At 42.2% G+C, this 26850-nt stretch overlaps 1 protein-coding gene across 2 annotated transcripts in view; it reads left to right on the top strand.

Annotated features, from left to right (window-relative positions):
• The window catches only part of EXOC6B (exocyst complex component 6B), a 253118-nt gene that overhangs the window by 29506 nt on the left and 196762 nt on the right, over positions 1-26850 (top strand). For both annotated transcript variants that reach the window (XM_063457580.1, XM_063457579.1), the window contains exon 2: positions 25766-25931. In XM_063457580.1, the coding sequence (XP_063313650.1) occupies positions 25766-25931 (166 nt within the window). The remainder of the gene's footprint in view (positions 1-25765; positions 25932-26850) is intronic.

Here is a 26850-nt window from a genome sequence, read left to right as displayed (position 1 = left end):
TATAATACAAGTAAGATTTTACTATATTTAGGGAGGCATGGCGGGGCCAGGGGGCAGATGGTGGTTTTAACCCTATAGGGTCAGGATTACATGTTTGTGTTCCTGACCCTATAGCGCTCCTTTAAAAAGGAAATGCATTGTAATCTGTTACTTAAAATATTTGACACCACTAACCAGGTTTTTCATAGTTATTTGCCACTGCAAGGCTGGAGGGTCCATGACACATTTACTAGAGGATTAATTTCTACTCACCAGTGACTATGGGCAAATGGATCAATTTAGACCTTATCTATAAGCTAGTGTAGTTGCCTGTTAATGTATGGCTTGAAGCGGCTCGTCAACCCTACCGAAAAATAATAAAACAAATTAGCATTTCATGGAGATAAAATATTTAAGAAATGCTCATAAAGACTGCTTTGGACTACTTTGTCTTATGGTAAGTCCTCAACTTTTCTAATCTTGAGAAAAAGCAGAGCTACCACCATCAAGTTTTGTCATCTTCCATAAGTAATAAGACCGTATTCTACTAATAACGAGATGATATCTATAGAGGCTCTCATGGGATCCTCCATAAATGTCAGTGTTATACTGTCACGCGTATACAGCATTGACATGGATCCCTGGCAGATGAAGAGTCAGGACGACCAAAAGGTAAAAGATGGCAGCACCTGCTGGGACAGCATCAGGTAAGTATAAGTCACCTCTACGGCATCCCCGGGCCACCACACACAAAGTGGTGATGTCACCATGAAGTGTCTCTGCTAAGTATGCAAAGATCCCCAAAGGTGACAGAGGCACTGTAAATGTGACACGTGCCTTATGTGTCTATCCAAATTACTGTAATGGTTACAGTGCCAGGTGTGGCATGCTTCTTTGCAGTATCACGCTAGTGTGTGTTGACGTCCCAGCTATTAAAGGTGCTTAAAAACTAAAAACTATCCATGTTTCATGTATCTGGTGTTTTTTCAGTGCGGTTATCAGTTGGTCTTGACTATCTATTTTTACTGAGTCAACTCTCCCACATATACTCACACACCAGACATTCTAAATCTAACTCGATGGGTTATTCTTATATATTGTTGCCTGTTAAATTAGTTTAAGCACGGTGACTGCAAGGTACTCATGAACTGCTTATCCATAAATCTGGCTACCTCAAATCCTCAAAGACTGTAAACTCATTTGAGCAGGACCTTCTTCACCCCTAAATATTCCCTTTCTATAATTGTAAAGCACAGTGGAATACGTTGGGGCTAAAAAAGTGCTAATAATGACAATATCCAAGGCTTAACATGTCTGCTTGCCATTGAAAGAACCAGATCGGAGGGTTAAGTTATCACTTCTGAGTTCTTTGAAAAGTTGGAATTCTCGTGAAAATGTATTGAGATTATACTGAAAGTCCAATTCAATTATATGGCATTCATAAATCATGCTAGGGCTTACGTAGCACTGTTTATTCATGATTATGGCATGATTATGGCAAAAGAGAGAGCTTTAATGAATGTCTACTTCCTGTCCCTGGACATTTCCGGTGTGTCTTCACTTGAAAGAGGCATCTTCTCATATGATATGCAATATATTCTAATGACATCTCACTGTTTTAGCAAGATCTGTGAATGACCCAGTGGTCTCACAGGATCTACACAAACCCACCTTTTATAATGTGGCACAGGAACTAGGGGCTAGTATTGTTATCTATCGGGAACTAAAGAGGGGAAAATGGCACCATTGAAGAGCGAACTAGTAACCCTGTCTTCACTACTGTGTCATCATGCAACAGCGAACAAACTATGTAAAAAGCGTTAAAGTAATTTTGTAAACAAAATAAAGTGAAAGGAAGAATATAATGGTAATTTTAACTTGGCGACTTTTTTTGTTTTAATAATTGAACACCCCAAGCACCATAATCACAACAACACACAGATTCAACCCCATGTATATGCCCACAGTGTACACCTACTTGGATGGCTTAATGGAGATTTGCATTGTGCAGTAAAATAAATTTAAACATTAGATCTCTTTGTACAGGAAGTGTTTAAAGAGACTGTGTGAGTCTCAGCCAGGGGAGGTGGGGCTAGTGCTGTGTAAACAAAGTGATTAAATGGCAGAGAACTGAGCCATGAGACTGCAGGAGCATGATCTATACAAATCCACTCAGGCTCAAGCCCGGACTGGCCATCGAGCAAACTGGGCAAATGCACGGCGGGCCACGATGGCCACGGGCCGAGGCCGGGGAGATCCAGCTGGTCTATGCAGGGCCGGCGCTATCCGAGCGCCGGCCCAGATGTGTTCCATGAAGGGCCGGTGGGGAGTTCAAGGATCTCCCTCACCGGCCCACATGCTGTCAAATGCGGCCGCCGGCGGGGGGGAGAGAGAGAGAGAGGGAGGGAGACAGACAGACAGCCAGCCTGGCAATACGACCCGGCGGAGCTCTAACTTGCAGCTCCGCCGGGTTTCTCTCGCGTGATCCGAACCGTTGCTGCTGACATCCATCCCGGCCAGGTCTCGCGAGAGTTAACTCTAGCTCCAAAGGGCTAGAGTTCACTTACCACGAGGACCACCAGGGAAGGATGTCAGCAGCCCCCCCCCCCCTTCAGGCTACAGGTAAGAAATTAAGGGGGGGGGGGTATAATGTCTTTTTTTTTTAATTATTATTATAAAAAAAACACATCAATATTGGCATTGAGCTGCCTCCCCCAACACAGCACCCTAACACACAGCACCCTAACACACAGCACCCTAACACACACACACCCTCACAAATTGCCCCAACACACAGCGCCCCACCACACAGCACCCTAAAACACACACACACATCACCCTCACACAGCATCCTAACACACACAGCACACACACACACTGCACACCTCACACACACAGCAGCCCCCACCACTCACACACACTGCACACACAATACTACACACCAAACATATATGTATATATACTACAGAACCCCTCACACACATACTGCACCCCTAAGCACATTAAATTCCAGACAAACACTAGATTCCTACCCAACTCTGGATATCTACAGATATACACACACTAGATCTCTATATACACTCTGAATCCTCTATACACGCGCACACACACACTCACTAGATCTCCTATACACACTCCTGAGTCCTTCAAACACACACACTAGATCCCCTACACACAGACGCTGCACCACCTACACACACACACACACACACACTTCATTTCTGACATACGCACTCTGGATCCCCCATGCACACATTAGATTCCATTTAAGAAAACACATATGCCTCGTTTCCACTGAGCGGATCGGTTCGGGTTGGTACAGTTTGGAAGGTTTAGAATGGACCAGCCCATTCTGGTGAGCGTTTCCACTGCAAGTCAGACCTTCAGGGCCATGCAGGGTTTAGAAAAAATGCTCTTCCTGTCCACCAATCAATGGATTGTATAGTAGTTCCGCCCTAACCGAACCGTTCCATTTTCTATGGCCCTACATCTGAAGCAGGACCCTGAATGGATTGGTACGGTTCGCTTGTATGGACCACTTTCATAATGGAAACACCCAAAATAGCGAACCGTACCGAACTGAACCGAACCGATCCGCTCAGTGGAAACGAGGCATATGTGTCTCCATAAATGGGATACAGTGAGTATCCCAATTATGGAAACCCCTGAGACAAGTTTCAAGCAAACACAATGCAAGCATGTTATTAGAGGGCCCTTTTCTTATGCCCTGGAAGAGCATTGAACCAACATACTCACTTTGAGAGGGGGCGTGCTTGTCATTGGGGATGACAAAACACACCCTATCTGGCCCCGCCCCCTTTTCAGTGGCCCGCTTTGAACAAAAAACGCCCGGGCTGAATTTTTTTTCCCAGTCCGGCCCTGCTCAGGCTAAATGTATTTTGTTGATCATAGTGTCCCTTTAACTAAGATGAAGAATTTTGTCACTTGCTGGCATTGTATAAAATACTCCACTAACTTAAGACGACTTTACATATAAAAGGCCTGTGTGTAGCTTTCAGCCTGACCTAGGCATGAGCAGAGGAACACATTGAACTGATAAAGGAAGGACCACATGGCTTGTGTTTGACGAGCTTGCTCAACAGTGATGGTTTTGCTAAATCCTATAATTTCCATGCAGGAAATCCTTGGCCCTTTTAAGAACAGTAATGTCAAAAGAATACTTAATAGCTGTCATATTAGTACATCATCTGCTCAGCATCAGTTCACATCTACAAACTAATTTCCACTGGCTATTATTACACTTTTTAACAATTAAGGACACCCCTGCCGTGGAATAGCACACTGTGTTAACAAAGTGACAGTATGGTGGAAAACGAGTGTGGGAGAGGGGTGAACGGAGTACATTGCAAACGCTGCGGCACAGATTAGAACCAGTTGTATGCTCCGAGCACAGATAATCAAACCGTCAAGTTCACTTCTTTTATATTAATTGATTCCATCGATGTGGAGTAGCAAACTGAAGTGACCTCTCTCTCTCCCTCTGGCATGTCGTCTCCAGCAGCTTACTCTTGGCAGGGGGAGCTCTCGCTTCACACAGAACCCCTTGGCTCGGATTGTGTTCTTGTCTAAAAGTCTGTCCTTTTGCTGAACCTTTCTTAAAGGGACTCTGCAGGCTGGTGCTTGCCCACTCTTTTTAATGGACCTTGCAGATAGTGTATTAAAAATGAATTATGCAAATAAAAAATAGATTTTTACTTCCTTTGCAGGAAGTACTAGGCTGTACAGCCTCTAAAGTGAGCTCTTGCCATACCAGAAAGTGACCCGTCCAGTGCCGATTCATCCATAGTGATCTATGGGAGTCTGAAGTGACCCATGCACGGCCAGGCATTACAGTTTGATAATAAAGCTACATGGATAGAATTTTTTTTTTTTTTAAGAATACAGAGGTTTTTGTGTGTGTGTGTGTGTGTGTGTTTTTGTGCATTTTTTTTCATACAGATTTTTTTAAATGCATTTTTCTGCTCACTATCACTGACATGGCTAAGGGTGAATCCCACTTACACATGCAGATATTTTAGATGTATAATAAAACCTCATTCGCTGTCCCAGGCTGAGGTGTCACAGAACCCTTGCCAGACTGCTTGAAAATGAGTTGACAATAATTGGGGTCTGTGCCCGTATCCTTGCAGCGTTATTAATGCTACATATGATGTAATGGATGTGGAGTTTAGCATATCTCTTTCAGAACTTTAACAGGTGAGTGTCAAGAACATCTTCAGCATTCGCTTGAAAGTGTTAAACATATAAGCAGTTTGATTGCTTTTTGCAAGTGAGTGATAATTGTCAGTAATATTTGTTCGCTAGCAGGAAAATAGTTAAAAACCCTTGGCTGGGTGAGGGTTAAGTGATGTGACTGGCTAGCATTTTATATCCAGCTACCACAGTAAAAACAAAAACTTGTTGAGGTCAATATGAGGTTAACCTAGCGGTTCAAAAACTGTGTGCCAGACGCCGCGACGGACACACAGGAACGTAGCAAAATGTTTCCCCCTTTTCTATGATAGTTACTATTTTGACCGGGAATCATTTCTGCGCAACAGAGGCCAGGTTGGGTACTGCAGCCCTTTAACCCCTTAAGGACCAAACTTCTGGAATAAAAGGGAATCATGACATGTCACACATGTCATGTGTCCTTAAGGGGTTAAGACCGTGACCGCGTCCCTGAAATATCGGCAATGCCGGCAGGAATCCAGGCAGATCTCAGTTGGGGACTGCTCAGTGCTGCGGCCCATTGGCAGCGTAACCGGGCCACTTTAATATTTGCAGACAATGCTGGGAGGAAGTGACTGTCCCTTCTTCACAGGCTACTGACCGCGAGGGCTTGGCACAGAGAGTATGCCAGTGTGCATCTGTGAGTGTGTGTCTGTGTTTGAGTGCAGCGTTTTCCCGAGAACAAAATTGGGGTTCCGCTGCATTACGCCACATCCAAGATGGCCACCACAACCTGGACCCGGAAGGTCGCACTGCCGTCTGCATGCCTTGCCGTCAGAGCCCTCCCTTGCGCCCGCCCTGCCATCAGCCACTTAGACTTAGCTAGTCCGTGAGAGAGCACGCCCAGCCGTCAGCAAGCCGTGCCGTCAGCCATTTTCTATCACTCGTGGTAGAGGAGTGATAGAGAGTAAAGCTCATCGTTAAACTCTGTTATTGTCATAGAAAGCTCTGTTAGGTAGGGACATAGAAATCTATATTAGGTAGGGACATAGAAATCTATATTAGGTAGGGACATAGAAATCTATATTAGGTAGGGACATAGAAATCTCTATTAGGTAGGGACATAAAAATCTCTATTAGGTAGGGCCATGGAAATCTCTGTTAGGTAGGGGAATAGAAAGCTCTCTCAGGGGCATTGAAATACCCTCTCAGGGGCATTGAAATTCTCTGCAAAGGACATTAACAGGCTCTGTAAGAGACATTAAAGGGACACTATAGTCACCAGAACAACTACAGCTTTTTGAATTTGTTCTGTTGAGTAGAATTATTACCGTCAGGCTTTTTGCTGTAAACAGTCTTTTTAGAGAAAATGCAGTGTTTACGTTATAGCCTAGTGATAACTTCACTGGCCACTCCTCAGATGGCTGTTAGAGACCCTTCCTGGATCATGCCTGCCTAAAATGCATCCAAACATTCAGTATCTCCTCCCTCTGCATGCAGACACTAAACTTTCCTCATAGAGATTCATTGATTCAATACATCTCTATGAGGAGATGCTGATTGGCCAGGGCTGTGTTTGACTCATGCTGGTTCTGCCCCTGACCTGCCTCTTTGTCAGTCTCAGCTAATTCCGTGGGGAAGCACTGTGATTGGATCAGGCCACCACTTCTGATGTCAGCAGGCAGTGGGCAGGTCTAAAGGAAACAGTGGCGATGCAAGCAGTGCCAGACTTGAATACAAGTAAGATTTTGCCATATTTAGGGAGGCATGAGGTGAACAGGGGGGCTAGATGGTGGTTTTAACCCTATAGGGCTAGGAATACAGGTTTGTGTTCCTGACCCTATAGTGCTCCTTTAAAAGGCTATGTCAGGGGCATTGCAATTCTCTATTAGGGACACTAAAGGCTCTAAGGGACATTAAAAGATTCTGTCAGGGGCATTGAAAGGCTCTGTGAGGGGCAAAAAAATGTTAACTGTATTTTTCAAAGTGTTCAAATCTTTTTGTTCCAAGTCTAACTCAAAATCCTGCTTAAGTTCAGTTCTTTCTTTCTTTCAGTTCAGTTCTTTCTTTCTACCAAAATCAGCATCCTTTGTGTTTTGTTTATTTTTTTTCCAATAAACAACCATGATTTTGGAAAGCTGGTTAACCCCTTAAGACCACAGGACGTTCTATGCCGTCCTTATTTTGGTGGCTCTAAACGCCGCAGGACGGCATAGAACGCCCTGTGATCTTTTCTACTTACCTTGTCGCCGGCGATCGCGGTATGGGGGACTTACCTGGGAGCCCAGGGAGTCCCCCTCTGTCCTCTTCGGCCACCCAGGGCCATGTGATCGCGAGGTCCTTGCGAGGACCCCACGATCACATGGACGGCATAGCCGTCCAAGGCATTGCCAGCAGGGGGAGTGCCTGTAATGACAGGTACTCCCCCTGCTGTCTGAAAACAAATAAATGTTAAAACAGTGTAAAAATAAGATTATATATACTTAGATCATATATATATTTATTAGTACATAGTACATAGATACACATATACACACATACACATAAATATACATACACTGTCTACGTGTATTTTAATATTAATATATACATAATTATATATATATATATATATATATATTATCAAAATACACGTTCAATGATATTGATTAAATATATATATAATTTTCATTATATATTTATATATAATACAAATAAATATATAAATACGTTAAAAAATAAAATAAAAAAAATAATAAATAAATAGATAAAAAATATCTAAACATGCGTAATTCCGTTCTAACTGTATTTTAAAATTAATATATATATATATATATATATTGATATCAAAATACTTGTAGAACAAAATAATATATATATCTATATACATAAGTATATACGCATATATCACTATATATACCTATATATAAATAAAAATAATAAAAAAAATTATATACATATACACACACACACACACACACACACACACACACACACACACACACACACACACACACACACACACACATATATGTATATATATATATATATATAATTCTACGTATATATTTATGTAATAATTTTACATAATTAGGTCATTTTATTAATTACAATTTGCAGGACCTGCCTAACAACCCAGGCCGAAAGTTCAGGGAATTAAATTTTCTAGCAGTATATTTAACCCTGTAACTTTCCAAGACACCATAAAACCTGTACATGGGGGGTACTGTTTTAATTGGAAGACTTCGCTGAACACAAATATTAGTGTTTAAAAACAGTAAAATATATTACAACGACGATATCGTCAGTGACAGTGACATTTTTTGCATTTTTCACACACAAATGGCACTTACACTGACGATATCATTGTTGTGATATGTTTTACTGTTTTGAAACACTAATATTTGTGTTCAGCGAAGTCTCCTGAGTATAACAGTACCCCTCATGTACAGGTTTTATGGTGTTTTCAAAAGTTACAGAGTCAAATATAAGGTTTGCGTTTCAGTTTTTTCACATTAAAATTAGCCAGGTTGCCTTTGAGACCTTATGGTAGCCCAGGAATGAAAATTATCCCCATGATGGCATACCATTTGCAATAGTAGACAACCCAGGGTATTGCAAATAGGGTATGTTCAGTTTTTTTAGTAGCCACTTAGTCACAAACACTGGCCAAAATTTGCGTTCAAATTAGTTTTTTGCATTTTCAAATATTAACACTAACTTTGGCCAGTGTTTGTGACCAAGTGGCTACTAAAAAAGACTGGACATACTCCATTTGCAATACCTTGGGTTGTCTACTTTTGCAAATGGTATGCCATCATGGGGGTAATTCTTATTCCTGGGCTACCATATGGTCTCAAAGGCAACGTAACCAATCTGGCGAATTTCAGTGTGAAAAAAATGAAATATGTAACATGCTATATTTGACCCTGTAACTTCCCAAAACACCATAAAACCTGTACATATGCGGTATTGTTTTACACGTGAGACATTGCAGAATACAAATATGTGTATTTTATTGCAGTAAAAGCAAACAGTATTTTGACATTCACAGTTAAAATGTCACGTAGAACTAAACATTTTTTAAAATTTATTTTCTCCCATTTTTTAAATATTTTTTTCATATTAACTTATGTTCCATTCCTAAATATTTGATGTTAAACAAAAGCCCTGTTTCCCCTGGATAAAATGATGTATAATAAGTGCAGGTGCATTTAATATGAAAGAGGTGAATTACGGTTGGACAGACATATAGCGCAAATGCCAGGTTTTGTTTATGGTTTTTTTGGATCACAACTTGTACATTTGGCTGCGGTCTTAAGGGGTTAAAGCAGAAAAAAATTATTACTTCTTCTACCTGTTCAGCACTTATAGAAACTGAGAAAGAAGATACAACTAAAAATCCAGAAAACGTGCCTAAATAGTTGTATCTACTGTTTCTCAAATAGAAGAGACAAGTGACAAGTCAAAAAAGAAAGAAAAGCACACAATGCTAGCCAATCTTCTTCTCAAACAAAGAAAAGAAAATATGATGATAGCTACTTGATAGCTATTTTCATGCAAACATTGCCTTTTCTGAGAAAAGCCAGTGTTAACATTGCCCCCTAGGGACACCTCCAGTGGTCCTCCTCAGATGGCCATTGGAGGTGCTTCCTGGGGCAGTGCTGCACCACAACAACTTAATTTAGATTATTGTTATGGTGCCTAAGCTGTTCTTTTAAATTCTACATGTTTAATTATATTAATAGCAATGTCACATATATGAATTGGAATACCATCCCTCCCAAGAAGGTGGGTCCCATCATCTCCACATTAAGGATCTGACAGCATCTCATATTCTACATTAGATTGTAAGGCAGTACAGTAAAGTATAGTTGGCTAATTTTTGCAACATAAGTGAACAAGTAAGTTCCTAATCCCTTAACAGTGTTTTTTGTTTTTTTTTTGACAATCTTTATTTTCCATTTTACTTTTTTACATATATGTTATAGTGCAAGGTACAGAACAATATCGAAGAACATTTTTGCGATATTACATCTCCAATGTCAGTGAACAAATATTCACAGTCAGACCATTAGATAACATAGGTAGAAACCAAGAGTGCTAATTCAAACAAAATTATCAACTTCTGTAGGTGAGTAATTGTATGTTAAGATGTTGGGATGAGCAGATGTATAGCTAGTCATACGTGAGAACCTACTGGATGACAGACAAGGCTGCCTGGTGTCGTGTTGGCGTTCTAGTGACATAATTTTATACAGTTACATTTCCCTGTATAGTTTTTACCCTTCATACATTGTTTTAACAGGTAGATAACTGTGGCCTCAGTTTAATTCTATTGGCCGAAAATTGTCAATAAATATTTTATTTTCGTGAGTTGCAGCTGGGCTTTATGACCTCAGTAACTCCAGCAACAGAACCCAATATTCATGTTGGCCGCTCTTGACTGATCGTCCAATAAATGTGCTTAAGAATTGTATTTATTGGCCTGCTTTTGCAGACTAACCATGTTAAGATAAGAAGGCCTATAAAGGTGAGTTTGACTCCCACAGTTGTACCAAGTAGGTTTTAGACCTGGATTCTACGGGAGGGATTTATGCTTAAGGCACCTTACTTTCATGTGAGATTTAGATTTGTATGTCATTTAAGAAATTGGTTGCCTGGTATCTTGGCATTTTGGTACTCTTTGCCTGTTTTGGTGTAGGTGGCTTAAGTATCGCGTTTCTGTCAGTGCTCAACCAACTGTCGCGTGGATCCTGTCCTGTCCAGGACGGATCGTGTCCATAATGTGGGCCCGTCTGCGTGGGTAGGTGGGTCTGTGAAAGTCGTTGGGGGAGCAGTCCGAAGTCCACTCATGAGGCAGGGGGGGTGGGTGTTGTCAACATTAGTGGAAAGGGGTAGGTGGCAAGGTTAGGTATGCGTATTTCGAGTTTCTGAGGGCCCCTGAGGTGTCGCATTTGGGGTCGCTACTCTGTTGGCTAGGTATGTTGCCCATGGATACCAGGTCAATGCACACTGCTCCTGTCTCCCATGGAGATCTGCAGTTAGAGTTTCCATAGAGTGTATTTATTCCACCTTTGTCACCCATTACTGGAGGGTGGGTGCACCCCTCTGTTTCCACAGCACAGGAATGAGGGACTTGGCTGCATTGAGCAGTGGTAGCGTCAGTGACTTTTTATGTGCCTTTAGGGGAGTGGGGGTGTGGTGCAATAGTATTGTTAGGGGATTTAGAGGTATCGTTGAGTCTGTGACTGCGTGTATCTCCCCCCTGATCTTCTCCCAATATGTGGCGATTGCGGGGCATGTCCACCGTATGTGGTAATATGTACCGGGGTGTAAGCCGCATCTCCAGCATGTGTCTGGGGTGTTATCGTGCATACGGTATAGAATGTCGGGTGTTCTGTACCAGCGTGTTAATATTTTGTAGTTCAGTTCTTGGTACTTCGAACTGATCGAGCATTTATGTGTGAGGGTGAAGATCTTGTCCCATTCTTGTGCGGAGAGGGACTCCCCTGAGTCTTTCTCCCAGTGGTCCTTGAATCTGAGCACCATGTCCCCACTGGTCTGGAACATGAGTATGGTGTGTAGGGTCGAGATACCCCTGTGAATGTGTGTTCGATGTACGCACAGGAGTTCAAAGCTAGTGAGGGGTCTGAGCAGGTGTCCACGTCCCGGCAGGGATTGGAAGTACATAAATATTTGGTGGTAGCGAAACTGTTCGAGTAGTGTTGGCGTTCTATCTGGGCAGAGGTCTTTGAGTGGTTTAAGTCCTTGTGGACCGTACCATTGGTGTAGATATATCCAATCGGACTGTTGGAGGCCAGTTAAGTCGTTCTGAGTTAGGGCATCGGCAAGGTCTGGGTTGTGCGCGATGGGTCTTAGGGGGCTAGGAGAGGTGGTGAGCTGCAGTCGGTACCGTGTAGCTATCCACACTCTAAGTGTGGCATCGATCAGTGATTTTTGGTGTGTAAGTCTACGTACGTGGCGGTGTGTAGCCATAGTCTGGAGGGTATTTTCCTATCTGTCTGTTCTAGTTCAAAGGTCACCCACTGTTTTAAAGGGTGTTGTACGTGCCAGTCTGTTAGTCTATGCAGGTGCGCGGCGCGGTTGTACGTCTCTATGAAGGGCAACCCCGTGCCTCCCATCTGTTTTGGCAGTTCTAGGGTGTTTTTTCTAGTGCGGGTAGGGCGGGAGTTCCAAACAAATCGGCGGATGGCGGTCGATATGGAGCTCTGGGCATCCGCTCTGGGCACAGTGACCGGTACTGTCTGGAATAGATAAAGTATCCTGGGCAGCACGTTCATTTTAACCACATTGATACGTCCAAACTAGGATATATAGTACAGGATCCATTTCTTAAGGTCTGCCTGCAGCGATTGTAGTAACGGGAGATAGTGATGGTGATCTAGTTGAGACGGGTCCTTGGGTAACCATATTCCCAAGTATTTCAGTTTGGTGTTACACCATTTGAATCGATACTGGGCGTAGATAAGTGTTGTGGGATCTTTGTGGGTCGGTAGATGGAGGGCCTCGGACTTATCAGTGTTGAGTTTAAGGTTAGAAATCGCTCCAAACTCTCGGAAAGACGCGAGGAGGTTAGGTAGCGAGAGCAGTGGCTGTGTTAGAAAGAACAGCATATCGTCCGCATATGCGGCTACTCTGTATTCATTACGACCAACGCCGAATCCTGTGATTCCCCCATTCCGTCTGACCACCCCCAGGAATGGTTCCAGGGAGAGGGCAAACAGGAGGGGGGGACAGTGGGCATCCCTGGCGAGTGCCATTCCGGATCGAGAACGGGGCAGACAAATCCCCATTAACGCGGATCCTTGCCGTGGGACCCGTGTACAGGGAGAGCACCCATGACAGCATGTGTGGGCCGAATCCCATGTGTGCGAGTGTGCTCTCCAGATACACCCAGTCCACCCGGTCGAAAGCCTTTTAGGCATCGGTCGACAGTAGTAGAAGTTTCTTCCGACGCGTCCGCGCTATGTGTAGGATGTTCAGTGCTTTGATTGTGTTATCCCTCCCCTCTCTACCCGGGATGAACCCAACCTGGTCTGAGTGTACCAGGTGGGGGGAGGTGTTTCGCGACTCTCAGGGCAATGGATTTAGCAAATAGCTTCAGGTCCGCGTTTAGCAAAGATATGGGACGGTAACTTGCGCAGTTCGTTGGGTCCTTGCCCTCCTTAGGTATCACCGTGACTATAGCCACCAGCGTGTCCGTGGGAAAACGTCCCCCTTCCAGAATGGAGTTAAGACCTCGCAAGAGGTTCGGTAATAAAATGTCTCGGAATGTGCGCAAGTATATCAAAGGTGGCCTCTGGCGCTCTGTGGGTTTTGGAGAGTTTTAGCGCCGCTACTAGATCCTCCATCGAGAGGGGTTGTTCTAGGTCTTACCTCATTTCGGCGGTTAATTTCATGTCTACGTTCCGCGCTAAGAATTCCGAAATTTGGTTCGGGCTGTGTCCGTAGTGGGTTGGGGGATGTTGTAAAGGTCTGTGTAATATTGTTTGAACGATCGTTGTATTCCGTCTGGCAGACGCGTTCAGCTTTATCTTTGGGTTTTATTTTATGTATGTGGCTCGCTCTCCGTCGGTCCTGGAGCTGGCGGGCTAGTAGTCTACCTCTTTTGTCTGAATGTTCAAAAAAGAACCATGCTGATTTTCTAAGGGTGCGTAGGAGTCCCTGGGCTAGTATGTCTCGTCTCTGTCTTCTGAGCTCCGTAAGTCGGAGGAACGTGCCCTCGTCCTGTCTCTGCTTGTGGGCCTGTTCCATTTTGGCAATTTGTGTGTTTAATGTCGTGCGTGTTCTTTTTTCCGTTGTGTACAGACCTTAATATAGTGTCCTCTGACAACACTTTTATGGGCCTCCCAGACGGTCAGGGGCGGCGTGTCTGGGGTGTTATTGGTGTCGAAGTATTGTGTCAATGCATGTCTAACTGGCTCTGTGTCCTCTAGTTTGAGCAGCAAGTTCTCATTTGGCATCCATATAAGTGAGGTTCTGTTGATTTCTGGCTTCCCTCATGATTTTGTCCTTTAGGGTGTAGGAGAGCAGGCAGCAAATTATGTCCCTAGGAGGTCCCTCCGCAGTCGCGGGGCGCAGGGCTCTGTGGGCTCGTTCTATTCCGAAATCTGCCGGAGCTCCGTCCCCTAGGATATGGGTAAACAGGCCCGGCAGGAGCTCTGGTAGTGCCTCCCCTGCAGACTCAGGAAGGCCCGTATGCGGATATTATTCCTCTGCCCGCGGTTTTCTAGGTCCTCCAGGTGCCTCCTGAGCTCAAGTAAAACATTGCCTTGTCTGGTGGTGGCGATATCTGTGGCTTGGCGGTGCTGTATATTTTGGGCCCGGTCAGCCTCCAGGTCCTCCACTCTGCGTTCCAGGGCTATCAGATCACTCCGTTCCTCCATGATTTCCTCTCTGATTGCGGTCCTTATTTCAGCCAGCATCTCAATCTTGTCAGCGCGGGATAACATGTTGGCAGAGATTGTGGCCAAGTCTCTTGCTATTTGGGTAAGCGATTCCCCTCTGCCTGGGCTCTGTGTCAGGCTGTCGTTGCTGCTTGCGTCCGGGGATGCCGGCGCCATTTTGGCCGCGGCCTGGGCCGACCGCGTGTCTCGCGGCGTGCCGAAGTACCCGTCCATGGGTCCTGAGGTGCGAGCCCGATTGTGAGGGGCCTGGGGTGTTGGGCCTTTTAGTTTTACCCATCCTGGGTGTTTTGTGCGGGTGTATCCGTGCTTAAGCGAGCTGGGGCCTCGGAGCTGTAAGGAGATGCGTCCTACTCCATTCCCGGTCAGGCCGCGCCCCCCCCAACAGTGTATTTTTGACCAATATTGTTTTGCATTATTTTTTTAAACTGGATGCAAGGCTTTAGATGGAGTGGGACCACCAGAAGTAGGATATTAATCGGTGAAGACATATGAAATGAATCTTCTCTTCAAGCTCTATACATGCGACGGAAACGTGGGCGTGGGACTTGGCCCTTTCCAGTATCCCATTCAGCAAGCCTCTTTGATGTTCATCCCTCTTCAGAACGGAATTTGGATGCCTATTAATAAGTGTCAGGTCTGTTACAGGCGTTGTATGGCATGCTGCTTGCGAAACCAATTTTTAAAGAGACCCATGCGCGTCACAGATGGGTTCTAGCAAAAGCAGGAATTTGGTGCAGCACCTTCAAATAAGACAAAACTGATGTCTCCTTTTAAGCTGGAAATCTGCTAAGAATTTATTTTGTTTAACAAGAACTATTCGGGGCCAGGAATGCTACTGGTTTGTATGAAAACAAACATTTTACGCAAACAAATTTTTATGTTCTTTTTAATCTTTATTTAGACTTCATATTGAAGCCACTTGTCTTTTTGTTGCTGGTCTTATGGCTTTAAACTGTTGAGATCATGCAGCAGTCTATCTGGTTCAGTGTGAATCTTTAATCTGATGTTTCCAAAGATTCAAAAGACTTTGAATAAACCTTTTGTAAAATGTACCGTGATCTACCTGCATTTTGATGTCCTGTCTTTCAGGAATTTTTGACTATGTAATTATTAGATTTTTTTAATTTTTTTTTTTTATTCTTTATTTTTGTGGTGAAAAGAAAAAACAAAAGCATACATGACTACAAAGATACAACACCGTTTTTTAAATTTTTTTTATATCATGCAAAGAAGGCACATGTAAGAGTTAGAATAAATAATAACAGACTATCAACGTTAGGTGAGTAAGATATAAAATAAGCATAGCCAATGGAAACACAGCAGAGCATACCGGGAGTTTGGGTAATAATTGCACAATGGGCAACCCTTTATGAGCAATAGACTATCACCCTTTTTTGAGCCAGCAACAGTCCCACATGTAACCACTCAAAATCACAGGACCTCCAACCATCCACCACGTGGTTTGCCGCTCTACCACAAATCAGCCTTGTGAAATCAGTGCCCGCTAGCCAAGCTAGAAAAGGTAGCACTTTAACCACATCCACTGTCAAGACCTCAGAGTTATGCTTCTCTGTTGCCCCAGACTGGAGATCACTGGAGCTCGAAGGTCTGGAAGTGCAGGTGGACCAGGTCTAGGAGATGGTCGCAATTCAGGCCCCTGCGCCTCCGTCGCATCAGAGCAACGTAGGATCTTTTTCCTCTCTGTGAGTAGCAGCTGAGAAAGGCTGTAAATATCTGCTCTAGTCTGCTGAGCATGTCGCTAGGGGAAGCAGAGGGGACAAAGTAGGCCATAGACGTCGCCATCTTGTGCACTACGGGGCTTGCGACTCTAAATGGTGCAGGTGCCCGTGGGTGAAGGAGGGGGGGGGGAAGGGTTAGACCGAGGGCAGCAGAAGTAATCGCCCAACTATGCTGGGAACAGACGAGCAGCCGTCAAGTCAGCTAGTAGTAGTATGCCACCTGCATTGCAGTGCTGTAAGAAGGTAAGATAGGGCTGCAGGAGTGGTACTGTGTTCACAAGAGGTTCCCAAAACAGGGATGCCTGGAGAAATTGTATGAAATTGTGTATATTCAGTATAATGTTGAGAAAATCAGGTCAATTCAGAGGAGCTGCAGCCCTGTGCTTCCTCATAGCATTGCAGCCAAGGCCTGCCTCTCTCGTTTTATTTTTGTACTCTTAATGTGCTACAGCAGTGAGCAGTTTTGTCATTTAAGACCTTGACAAAAGTATTCTATCAGAGAATGTTAATATATATAATAGGAGAGCCTCTAGGACATATTGGCTAGTATGACTTTATTTAGAAGTCTGGGCAGGTAAGCATACATCAGTATAGTGGTCAGTAATATCAACAGAAGATCGATTGCGTTCTGGCAGCTGTTAAATCTGTGCACGTCCACTGTTGGCATGATTCCCCCATTCGTGCCACACTATAAGCCCTTGTTAGTCCCGGACTCTGTGAACTCTCTTTCCTGCTAAAAATGGTAGTGACATCCTGGAAAGGGGTTCAGACTGCAGGAAGAACTTGTCCTTGGTGTGTGTGTTTTGTTTTTTTATTATTTTTAAGCGGAGGAGCCAGTAAGGGTTACAACAATCAAAAATCTGTTTTATGAATTTTTTTTTTTTTTTTTTTATTTAAAGTTCCTGTTTAGTGGTTTGAAATTTTACTTTGTCAATTTCTGACATAAGGTCACAGCCAACTATTCCTGTCCAAATCCCTTCATTCCTGTTTGGATCTTCTTCAGCGAAATATAGTTAAACCCTCTATAAATATTATTTGTCCTTTATTTGAGCTCCTTCCGATTCTACCTTGCTAATGTCACAATATATTCTTTTGAGTTTTATAACAATGGTTGGAGAATTAAGCTGTAATTAGTGCAGCTGTTATGAACTAGTTATATAATGTACGTTCTGAAGGTGTTCGGGAGTACAGGACTGGGAGTAGGTTCAGGTGGTGATGAAGATGAAGGGTGAACGTGGTTACTGACAGAGTGGAGAGGAGGTTGATCATAGTTCAAGCATGTGTTAGGCGCATGTGAACCGTCCAGATGATGAGCAGATCTGATGTAGCAATCTGCAAGGTGAAGTCAATGGATTGCACAGGTGTTTGTGGTTTTGGCTGGAGTTGAAGAAGTTAGTTCCAAGGTTATCAGATTGCTAGAACCGATAATAATCTAAAGATTCACAGAGCCAATTTGTTGGTTACATGTCAATAGAGAGGCTTGATTGTCCAATTAAATGCTTTTTCTAGAGAAGCATTGAGGACATAAGGCACATGCAAAAATATATATATTTTTTATTCCTTAAAATTACCAAAACAGCTTGGAGATCATCTTCAGGTTTCCCCGTTGTCATGTAGTAGGAAAAATGTTTCCTTGAAGGGTGTTTTAATGATGTTCGCACTTAAAGGTGTGTACTGATAAATCTACAAATAGTTATTTTTCTGCTCCTACCTTTTTATATAGAGTTTGCTCTGGGTAAACTAAGAAAGTTGAAAAAATATTTGTATTTATGGGTATGTATTCTATTTTTAAGGAAAACTGTAGAGTGCTAGCCTACCTGTTTAGATGTTTGAGCCCCACAGAAGTTAAAAAATAAAAGATTGTGCTTACATTTATATCCCTGGCACGCCAGTCTCACAATGGCAGCACTACCTTAGCTAGCGCTGAGATAATCATCTCCTGATTGGGATGTTATTGTACGTTTGCCAAACGCAGCGCTGAGACAAATAAGCGTTTTATCATAGAAATGCATTGAGTCAGTGCTTGTCTTTGGGGAGCGTTCATCGCTGAACGTTGGTCCTGCAATCTTTTTTCATGTACAGTCTCTTTTCACCACTACATTAAACTCACACTATAGCATTAATTAAAATAATGCGAACCTTTATTTCTAATGCTATAGTGCCCCTGTCCCTAGTCATATGTATATGTTCCCCCATTCCCCGGTTTGGTATATAATGTATATATATATATATATATATATATATATATATATATATATATATATATAATAAACAAACAAAAAAAATGGCATTCTACCTGTGTATAATTTACTGAAGAAAATTGTAAACTTAAAAAGTAACTTTTACTAAATCTAAAATAAATATGGAAAAGAAAACATTATTAGAACAACAGGAGTACGTGGAGACTATACAGCAAGTAAAACTCGGTGTCTACGAATATGAACTATAAAGTGTATACTTTTTAATGCAAAAGCAATACAAGTTATACAAGTGATACTTTGTTATGTATCACTAATAACTGTAGCAAAAGGGGGGAGAATCAAAGACTGCTTAACCAGTGCTGTCAGTAGTGTTCAGCTGAGATACGCTGCTGACAGACGGCGATTAGCTAGTTAAATGTAACGAAAGCTGCCTAGAACGTAGCAGGGTATGGATGATAAATTCACCGGTTAATAGTCACAAACGTTGCCTAAATGATAACTGCGTTATAACTATAAGTCCGTGTATAAAGAAAACAAAAGATTTTAGACAGTTTTCAAACAGGCTGCCTGAGTGATAGAAAAAAATAATATAGTCAGTGACCGAGGAAGGCGTATAGAATAGGATTCCTGAGTCTTGTGCCTTCAAGGGCACCCCTTAATCAAATGCCTGGTCTTATCAATGTCCCCCCATAAAATGTAATAAAGAGAAAGAAAGTAAATACACAGAGTGCCGTTAAATAGTGTCAAGAGTCTCCAATATACACTCCTGAGATACTGGAATTAAATGCACCTACTGTCGGTAGTATCGCAACTGATATGCGGAGAGTTAAATGCCGACACCAATAATGTGTCAGTATGTGTCCAGAACCCCTGACGCGCACGTTTCGCCAGTGATGTTCATCCCCTCCGCCAGTGAGGTTCACATTATTGGTGTCGGCATCTAACTCTCCGCTTATCAATATAATTAGGTCATTTTATTAATTACAATTAGCCGGACCTGCCTGACAACCCAGGCCAAAAGTCCAGGGAATTTAATTTGCTAGCACTATATTTAACCCTGTAACTTTCCAAGACACTCTAAAACCTGTACATGAGGGGTACTGTTTTACTCAATGGCATTCGCTGAACACAAATATTAGTGTTTGAAAACAGTAAAACATATCACAGCGATGATATTTTCAGTAAAAGTTTTCAGTGAAAGGATTTTTTTTTTGCATTTTTCACACACAAACAGCATTTTCACTGATATAATTGTTGTGATATGTTTTACTGTTTAAAAACACTAATATTTGTGTTCAGCGAAGTCTCCTGAGTAGAACAGTACCCCGCATGCAGTTTTTGAAAGTTACAGGGTTTGATTTTCCGTTTTTTTTTTTTACATTGAAATTTGCCAGATTGGTTATGTTGCCTTTGAGAGCGTATGGTAACCCAGGAATGAGAATCACCCCCATGATGGCATACCATTTGCAAAAGAAGACAACCCAAGGTATTGCAAATGGGGTATGTTCAGTCTTTTTCGGGTATTTCTAAACTCAGGACAAAATTTTGAAGCTATTTAGCACGTGTGTTTTGCCAGTTGTAGATGCATAGCAGATTTTGGGGGTCCAAGTTAGAAAAAGTGTTTTTGTTTTTTTTACATTTTTCATCATATTTTATAAAAAACATTTTTTAGTAAATGATATGATATGATGAAAATAATGGTATCTTTAGAAAGACCATTTAATGGCGAGAAAACGTTATATAATATGAGTGGGTACAGTAAATGAGTAAGAGGAAAATTACAGCTAAACACAAACACCGCAGAAATGTAAAAACAGCCCTGGTGCCAAGCGGTAAGAAAAAGAAAGTGGTCTGGTCACTAAGGGGTTCAGCTGTAGTGGCTTTGGTGCCTAGAGTACCCCTTTTATTACGTTCAGTAAAGCATTGAAAATATGTGCTTTATGTCATGGAGAATGGGACACGGACAGTTTGAAGCATTTACCAGAATTAAATAAATCTTAAGTGTTATGTTGATCAGGGAACATATGTTGGGAAGGGGGACATATTGAATCCTTTTTTGATCTATTGTAAGAGGATTGGATAGTTTCTATATATACAATATTTTGTCAAATTATACTGTAGTCCTGTGCACACATGCTGTCATTGCCTGTACGGGGAAGCTATATGTATAAAAATGTATTTGTATAGGTTTTGATTTGCATCTCAGCGGTCGGTTTAAAGGAACACTCCAGCGTTGGAACACAGTGTGCATGCTCAGCTGTCTGCAATGTTCCACAACGAGAAGCATAGCTTTCTACTTTGTGCTGGGTCACACAACAATCATAGTGCCCTGTCCTGCCGGGTTAATTGTCACTCAAAAGGGCGTGCAACCTTGTCAACCTTGTCTCTTGAAATCAACACTTACAAGTGACAAAGAAGGGGCACTGTTAAACACAAAACACAGAAGCACTGCAGCAATCTGAAATACATCCGTTTTCTTTTAGCCAGTCTGTCTTCTTAAAACAACAAATCACTCCATGCATAGCCTCTTAGCACCATCGTCACTGCTTATGGTGCTTGGAGTGTTCATATAATGTACATATGTGACGCACAACGCTGCTACAGTTTAAAAAAAATTAATTTATCTGTATCTCGCAGTTAAATTGCCATTCTGCATTGTGCGTAGACCATTTAAGCTCAGCGTCCCTTTAATTGTTCCTGTTTGTTTTAGTGTGGCCCATTCTAACACAACTGTTTGTGTAGCCTATTCCTGAGGACAGTAAGCAGTGTTTTACTGTATAGATGATTCAAATAAACACTCAAAAGCATCATAACCACTATACCCCAGCATTGGCTCAATGTGTGGGCTCAGTGAAGACGTTTTGACCTCTTCTGCAGGAAAGGCACCATTATAAAATGATTTCCTAGGTTACTCTGATAAGACACCAATACACTCCTGAGATAACGGTTTCACTGATATTCCAACCCAGTCAAAAGATGTACTGAGACAAAGGAGACACTACTTTGTTTTGTTATTTGTCCTACGCCTGACACTTGTAGACCCTGGGCAGAGTTACCACTGTCTAGAAGTGTCAATCTCCCAGCTGTCACTGTTGACAATTGCAGAGATATTAGCTGTATGTATGGAGGATCCTATGGTCTTCAATGCTGTACTTTTGTGCATGCGCACAGTACGGCAGGGACGTTGGCTCCAGTGACATTGTCCAGAAGAAGATGGCGGCTCCCACAATGGACAAGATTCAGTAAATCTCACATTTCCCCCGACCATCGGACCAGCAGCGGCGATGTCCCCCATCAGGGGTTTTGCAAATAATGCAAAGTTCCCAGACGGTGACGGTGCCACTTTAATAAGATTTTCCAGTTGACCTTTCTAAGTCTTCATGTGAGAGATGTACAGTAAAGCTAAAATACTCATGTGTATGTCCTTTTTGTGCATTTTTATTTATGCATCATTGTTGAATAACAAACTGGTGACTGTACACATCCCTCCGGCAAACTCTTCACGTTTTAGTTATCCAACAGGAGACAAGGTGGACAACCTTGATCTGAACTAACATTCATGCGACTTTGCGTGACTCACCAACTTCTTGGCTGTAGTCTGTCTGGCACGGATCTCACATTATAGAGGCACTGGTGCCTTTACAGGAAGACTGGCCTTTGCCAGCTGGAATGGAGTGAGGCCCGAATGGACAGGGATAATTTTAAACAGCCTTGCAGTAACACAATCACTCTCTGTCCTCCGCTCATTTACTACCTACTGGCCACATGTTAAACTTGGTAGAAATGTGGTACAGCTGATAATGCCCTACAGTGACATACTGAATTTTCGCATATTGCAATCAGCTTTGTCTTTTCATCTGCTGATGTTTATTTTTAAACTTTTCGGAATAAACAGGATTAGCGTTGTTATGTTTTTAATGAGAGGAAGATGGCCTCAGTCATCAGAAACCCAATCGAGTCATCCTGACCAAAGCTGCCCAGAAGTTGTTCCCCGTTATTTTAATCGCCCCCTCCTCTTCTGTTGCTCTTTAATTGAAACCAATAGCTTATATAATTGAAAACAAAAATACAAGAATCTTTTGTTTCATTACCACCAACATAAGCCTTGTTCTGTTTCAGTTGATTTATTTTATTTAGTGTCTTGGATTTAGTTTTGCTGCTAAATAGTTTTTTCATGGGGGTCCTAATAGCATTGGTGGTTTGGCACGTGGACCTAGAACTTCTTTACCCCGGTCACTTGATTCACATTCTGTTTTGATCAAGACTAAACATTTCCATAAGCAAGAGAGGCTTGTAGAATTAGTTTGCTCAATTTGCCAAATGATAGATCTCAACACTGACGACAACGCCAAATTGCAAAGCTCTTCCTGTTTTCTATTTATTTTTATGACCCTGTTTTTCTAACTTTGGGCATAGAATATTGTAGCTTACAAGAGTTACATGACCCAGGACAAGAGGTATCCGTATCCAGACCTTGAGATCCCAACAGGCCAATATTTACCAGTATCAATATTTGAGCATTCGTGGACTTGCAACTCAACAAGGACTACAGCTTTGAAAGAGATATGTCCACTGTTACCTTACTTATTCACTGATTTGAACTTCATGTAAACTCTACCAAATCTGATAGTTGAAATCTCTTCCAAGTTCATTGTGGTGTTTTCATAGGAGGTTATGCTAAAGCTCTAGCATACTTGCCAGAGCCTTTTGTAGAAATTTTCAAAAAAGTGAATTCTCCTTATTAAATGCAGCTGTGCTACCCTATGTATTCAATGTTTTTTTTCAGTAGCTAAACCTCTGGGCATATTGACTTGTAGGTTGGTTGGATATTGGAGATAAGAATCCAGAAGAACATTTAAAGCTATTAAGATTTCAGTTTGGACAAGTCTGACACTTTAAAGGGTCATTCCATCCACCATGACCTCTTCTGCTTTTAGAAGGAGTCTGTATTTACTTAAAACCCTGCCCATACATAGAAACGTGCACGCGTGTGCCAGGCTAGTTATATCCCCACCACACGTGACTTAAGCAGCACGAAACTCTGCCCTGCCTGCAAGGGAAAGTTGGAATGTACCCGACCTACCTTCTTTGTTTTAGCTGTTCCTGCCTCCCTGCAATATTTAATGCTTTTTTGTATTGTCCATCTTCTGGTGCCCTCCCCACCCTGGCTCAGAGTGTGCATGTGCTCCGAGCTGGTGGGAATGGTCCAATCAAATGCTCTTCCATCAGAAGCATTTGATAGGATGTTGGGATGGAGGCTGTGACATGACAAGGCCGTGGAAACCAGTGTGGAGAGCTTTTCCCTGCGCTGAATTCACGCTATGTTTATAACTTAATAGAGTTTTACAGGGGGGACCTTATTAGTAATAACCAGCTAGCCGTTTATTATACCTTAAAATAAAATATTATGAGAAAGTGTTAGACTAATCCTTTAATATTTCATTTTGATTTGTGCTCTGAAGCTGGAGGTCGATGCTTAAAGTGCTTGAACAGAGAGGTGATTCTTAGTAAATATAGCATACAAGCTCTGAAATGATCCTTTACTGTATGGTATGGGGAAATAGTTGCAGGCCTTGTGTATAATAGAGGAGAACATTTTGTACTCTGTTGTGCAATGTCACTGTTCTTTAATTTAATCCAGCCGCACTGTCATGTTTTTTTTATTGTTGTTTTAATGTCATGGACAGTGCATGGAAAGTTGAAATTCTTACAGTGTACTGTTTACTGTTATGTTTTAACACATGATTAATCAGATTGATGCCCACTGAGACATTAAAATAGACGGATGGAAATGAGGAAATATTTAATGGTCAGACTACCCAGCCCAGCTATTGTGAGCAGATTTAAAGGGACCCCGTCTCATTAACCGATTTTCCGTGTAAAAGCAAAGTGCACACAATGATCTACACTTTGTATTAACAGAAATAGAAGCAGATAAAAGGGCTCTAAATTCCTTGGCTCCACCTATGCATTTGTCATGCTGGCCGAGAGTACTTTACGAGGATTATATCATATTGTCTCTTTCCAGCAACGCATTTTGTATTGTACCAGTTACAATAAAATTAGCCTTCCATCTCCCCCTCTGCATTTTGTTATCGCTTTGCAGAATCCTTTCGTCCAGTTCAGATTCAGTACGTGGCAGGGGTGTGCCTACTCTGCCGTTTCACTATAAACTGGAGCATGAATGGCCAAAAGGAAAATCCCCAGCTGCTCTAGACACTCAAGCATCATGGTAGTTGTAGTCCAGCAGCAACTTGTGGTCTACTTCATGGCTGTACCTGGGCTAGAGGCTTAGATAAATGTGTGAGCATTACAGCTCCTCAGTAGCTAGAGGGACAATTTTGGACATACCAAAAATATCTTATTCGCAAATGCTTACCCTAGAAATTCCTGTAAAGACAGATTGCCATTCGCTGATATGTGAGCGCCATTTTTTTGTTGCCTCTGAGTCCAGTTTGAAATGGAATCTTGACTTCTGTGTTGGATAAGGGATTATCCGTCGTGAGTGCAGTCAGGGAGAAAGGGTTTTTGAGCCATTATGAGCTAGTATATCGTAGGATGATTTGTCTGAGTGTGTAATATAGAATTGTATACTTTGCCTTTGACAATATAGTTCCTTGTAATTGGTCTGGGTACCACTTCTCCTGTCTGTATCATGTGTTTGCGTGTAGTAGTTCTTGTGATATCCATTTGTGCCAGCAGGTGGGGATATTGTCTCGTAGTACATAGTACTGTAGATATAACTGATGCTAAACATGATGTTCTTCACAATGTTACGAACAGATTATTTAACCTCTCACCTTTCAGTCCTTTATTACTCTTTGGAGAGTGGGATATTTGAATTAATTATTTAAGCTTGTTTTTATACTAGATTTCCATATTTTGTTTTCTAGAGTGCAGTATGACGATTGCTTTAGAAAGGTCTTTAACCCCTTAAGGACCAAACTTATGGAGTAAAACGACATGACACACATGTCATGTGTCCTTAAGGGGTTAAAGACAGCCTTTTTCTTAGAGAGCCATTGAAGACCTCTGAAATTTAAACAGTATAAAATCATCTTATTTTTTTGTCATCTAAGCTTTTATGAAGTTAGTATAAAGAATTTTCTAGAACCCCACAAAATGTAGACGTATTAATGATGTTTTTTTTTTTTGTTTTTTTTTTTTAAACCTCTGGTTATTATCGATTTCTAAAAGTTTGGGCAAACTGGTGTTCCTCTGATTCTTGTGATGTTGAACTGTCTGTATGTTCTTCACTCTGTAGGTCTGTATATGATGGAGCGGAACATGGACACTTTATGGATCAACTGGAATTGCGTATCAGAAACCATGACCGCGAGATTGAAAAGATGTGTAACTTCCACTACCAGGGCTTCGTAGACTCTATCAATGAGCTGCTTAAAGTGAGAGGAGAGGCAGAAAAACTGAAGGTAAAATAGTCTATACGGTGATTTACGGTTAACCTTTGCTCGCCTTTCATGACGTTTTTTTCTTTGATAACAAGTTGTAATACTGAGTGAAAATGTCATCAGAATATCTAACAAGGAAGAGCGTGTCACGTAGTGCCACTTTTTTGTTTGTTTAAATTACACATACTCCTTACACTGGGAATGCCACAGTGGGGTCTTCTCTGTAAAGGAACACTATAAAATGTTAGAGATAGAAACCTGTATTCCTAACGCTATAGTGTCCATAGATATAGGTCCCCCCCCCCCCATCACCACACCTTCCCTGTTTCCATGGCCTCCTCCACGATGGTCCAATCCAATGCTCCTCATAGCGAATCATTGAGGACCTCATGTAAATACATGGCCAGTGCTGCATGCGCATTCAAACGTATTCATAGGAAAGAATTACATACTAATACTATAGTAACTAAGATCACTTTGAGATACTGCAATGTCCCTTTGAAACAAAATGCAGTAGAGGACAGACAAACACCACTGGCGCAGTGCAAAAAGCATTGCCTGGCCAGAGAAGGGAGCAAGACTCCTAAGAGAGAACTTGAGCAATCTATAATCTTAAAGCGGCCCTGTCATGGCAGAATCCAGTTGTTTTTTTTAACCCCATCCCAACTCCACTACATCTAATTATCCCCCTAGTCACCCCCAAATGCCCTTACATCCCCATATTACCTATTTTGTAATCTTTATTTTGTGCCCGAACCTAGGTCATGGGTGCTGCCATCTTTGTGTGTGTAGATGAAGCCCCATTGTCATTTAGGGCCCGCACCAGCCGATTATGGGTGGGGGCCGGCGGTGGACAATTGGTCCCCTCCCCCCCATCATTTTCATTTAGGGCCCCCACCCACCGCTCATGGTGTTCCCGTTTAGTTGAATAGCCCCCACT

The sequence above is a fragment of the Pelobates fuscus genome, chromosome 6, assembly GCF_036172605.1.
Source record: "Pelobates fuscus isolate aPelFus1 chromosome 6, aPelFus1.pri, whole genome shotgun sequence".
Taxonomy (NCBI): Eukaryota; Metazoa; Chordata; class Amphibia; order Anura; family Pelobatidae; genus Pelobates; species Pelobates fuscus.
The sequence above is the reverse complement of the archived record's forward strand: the minus strand, read 5'-3'. Positions and strand labels throughout refer to the sequence as shown.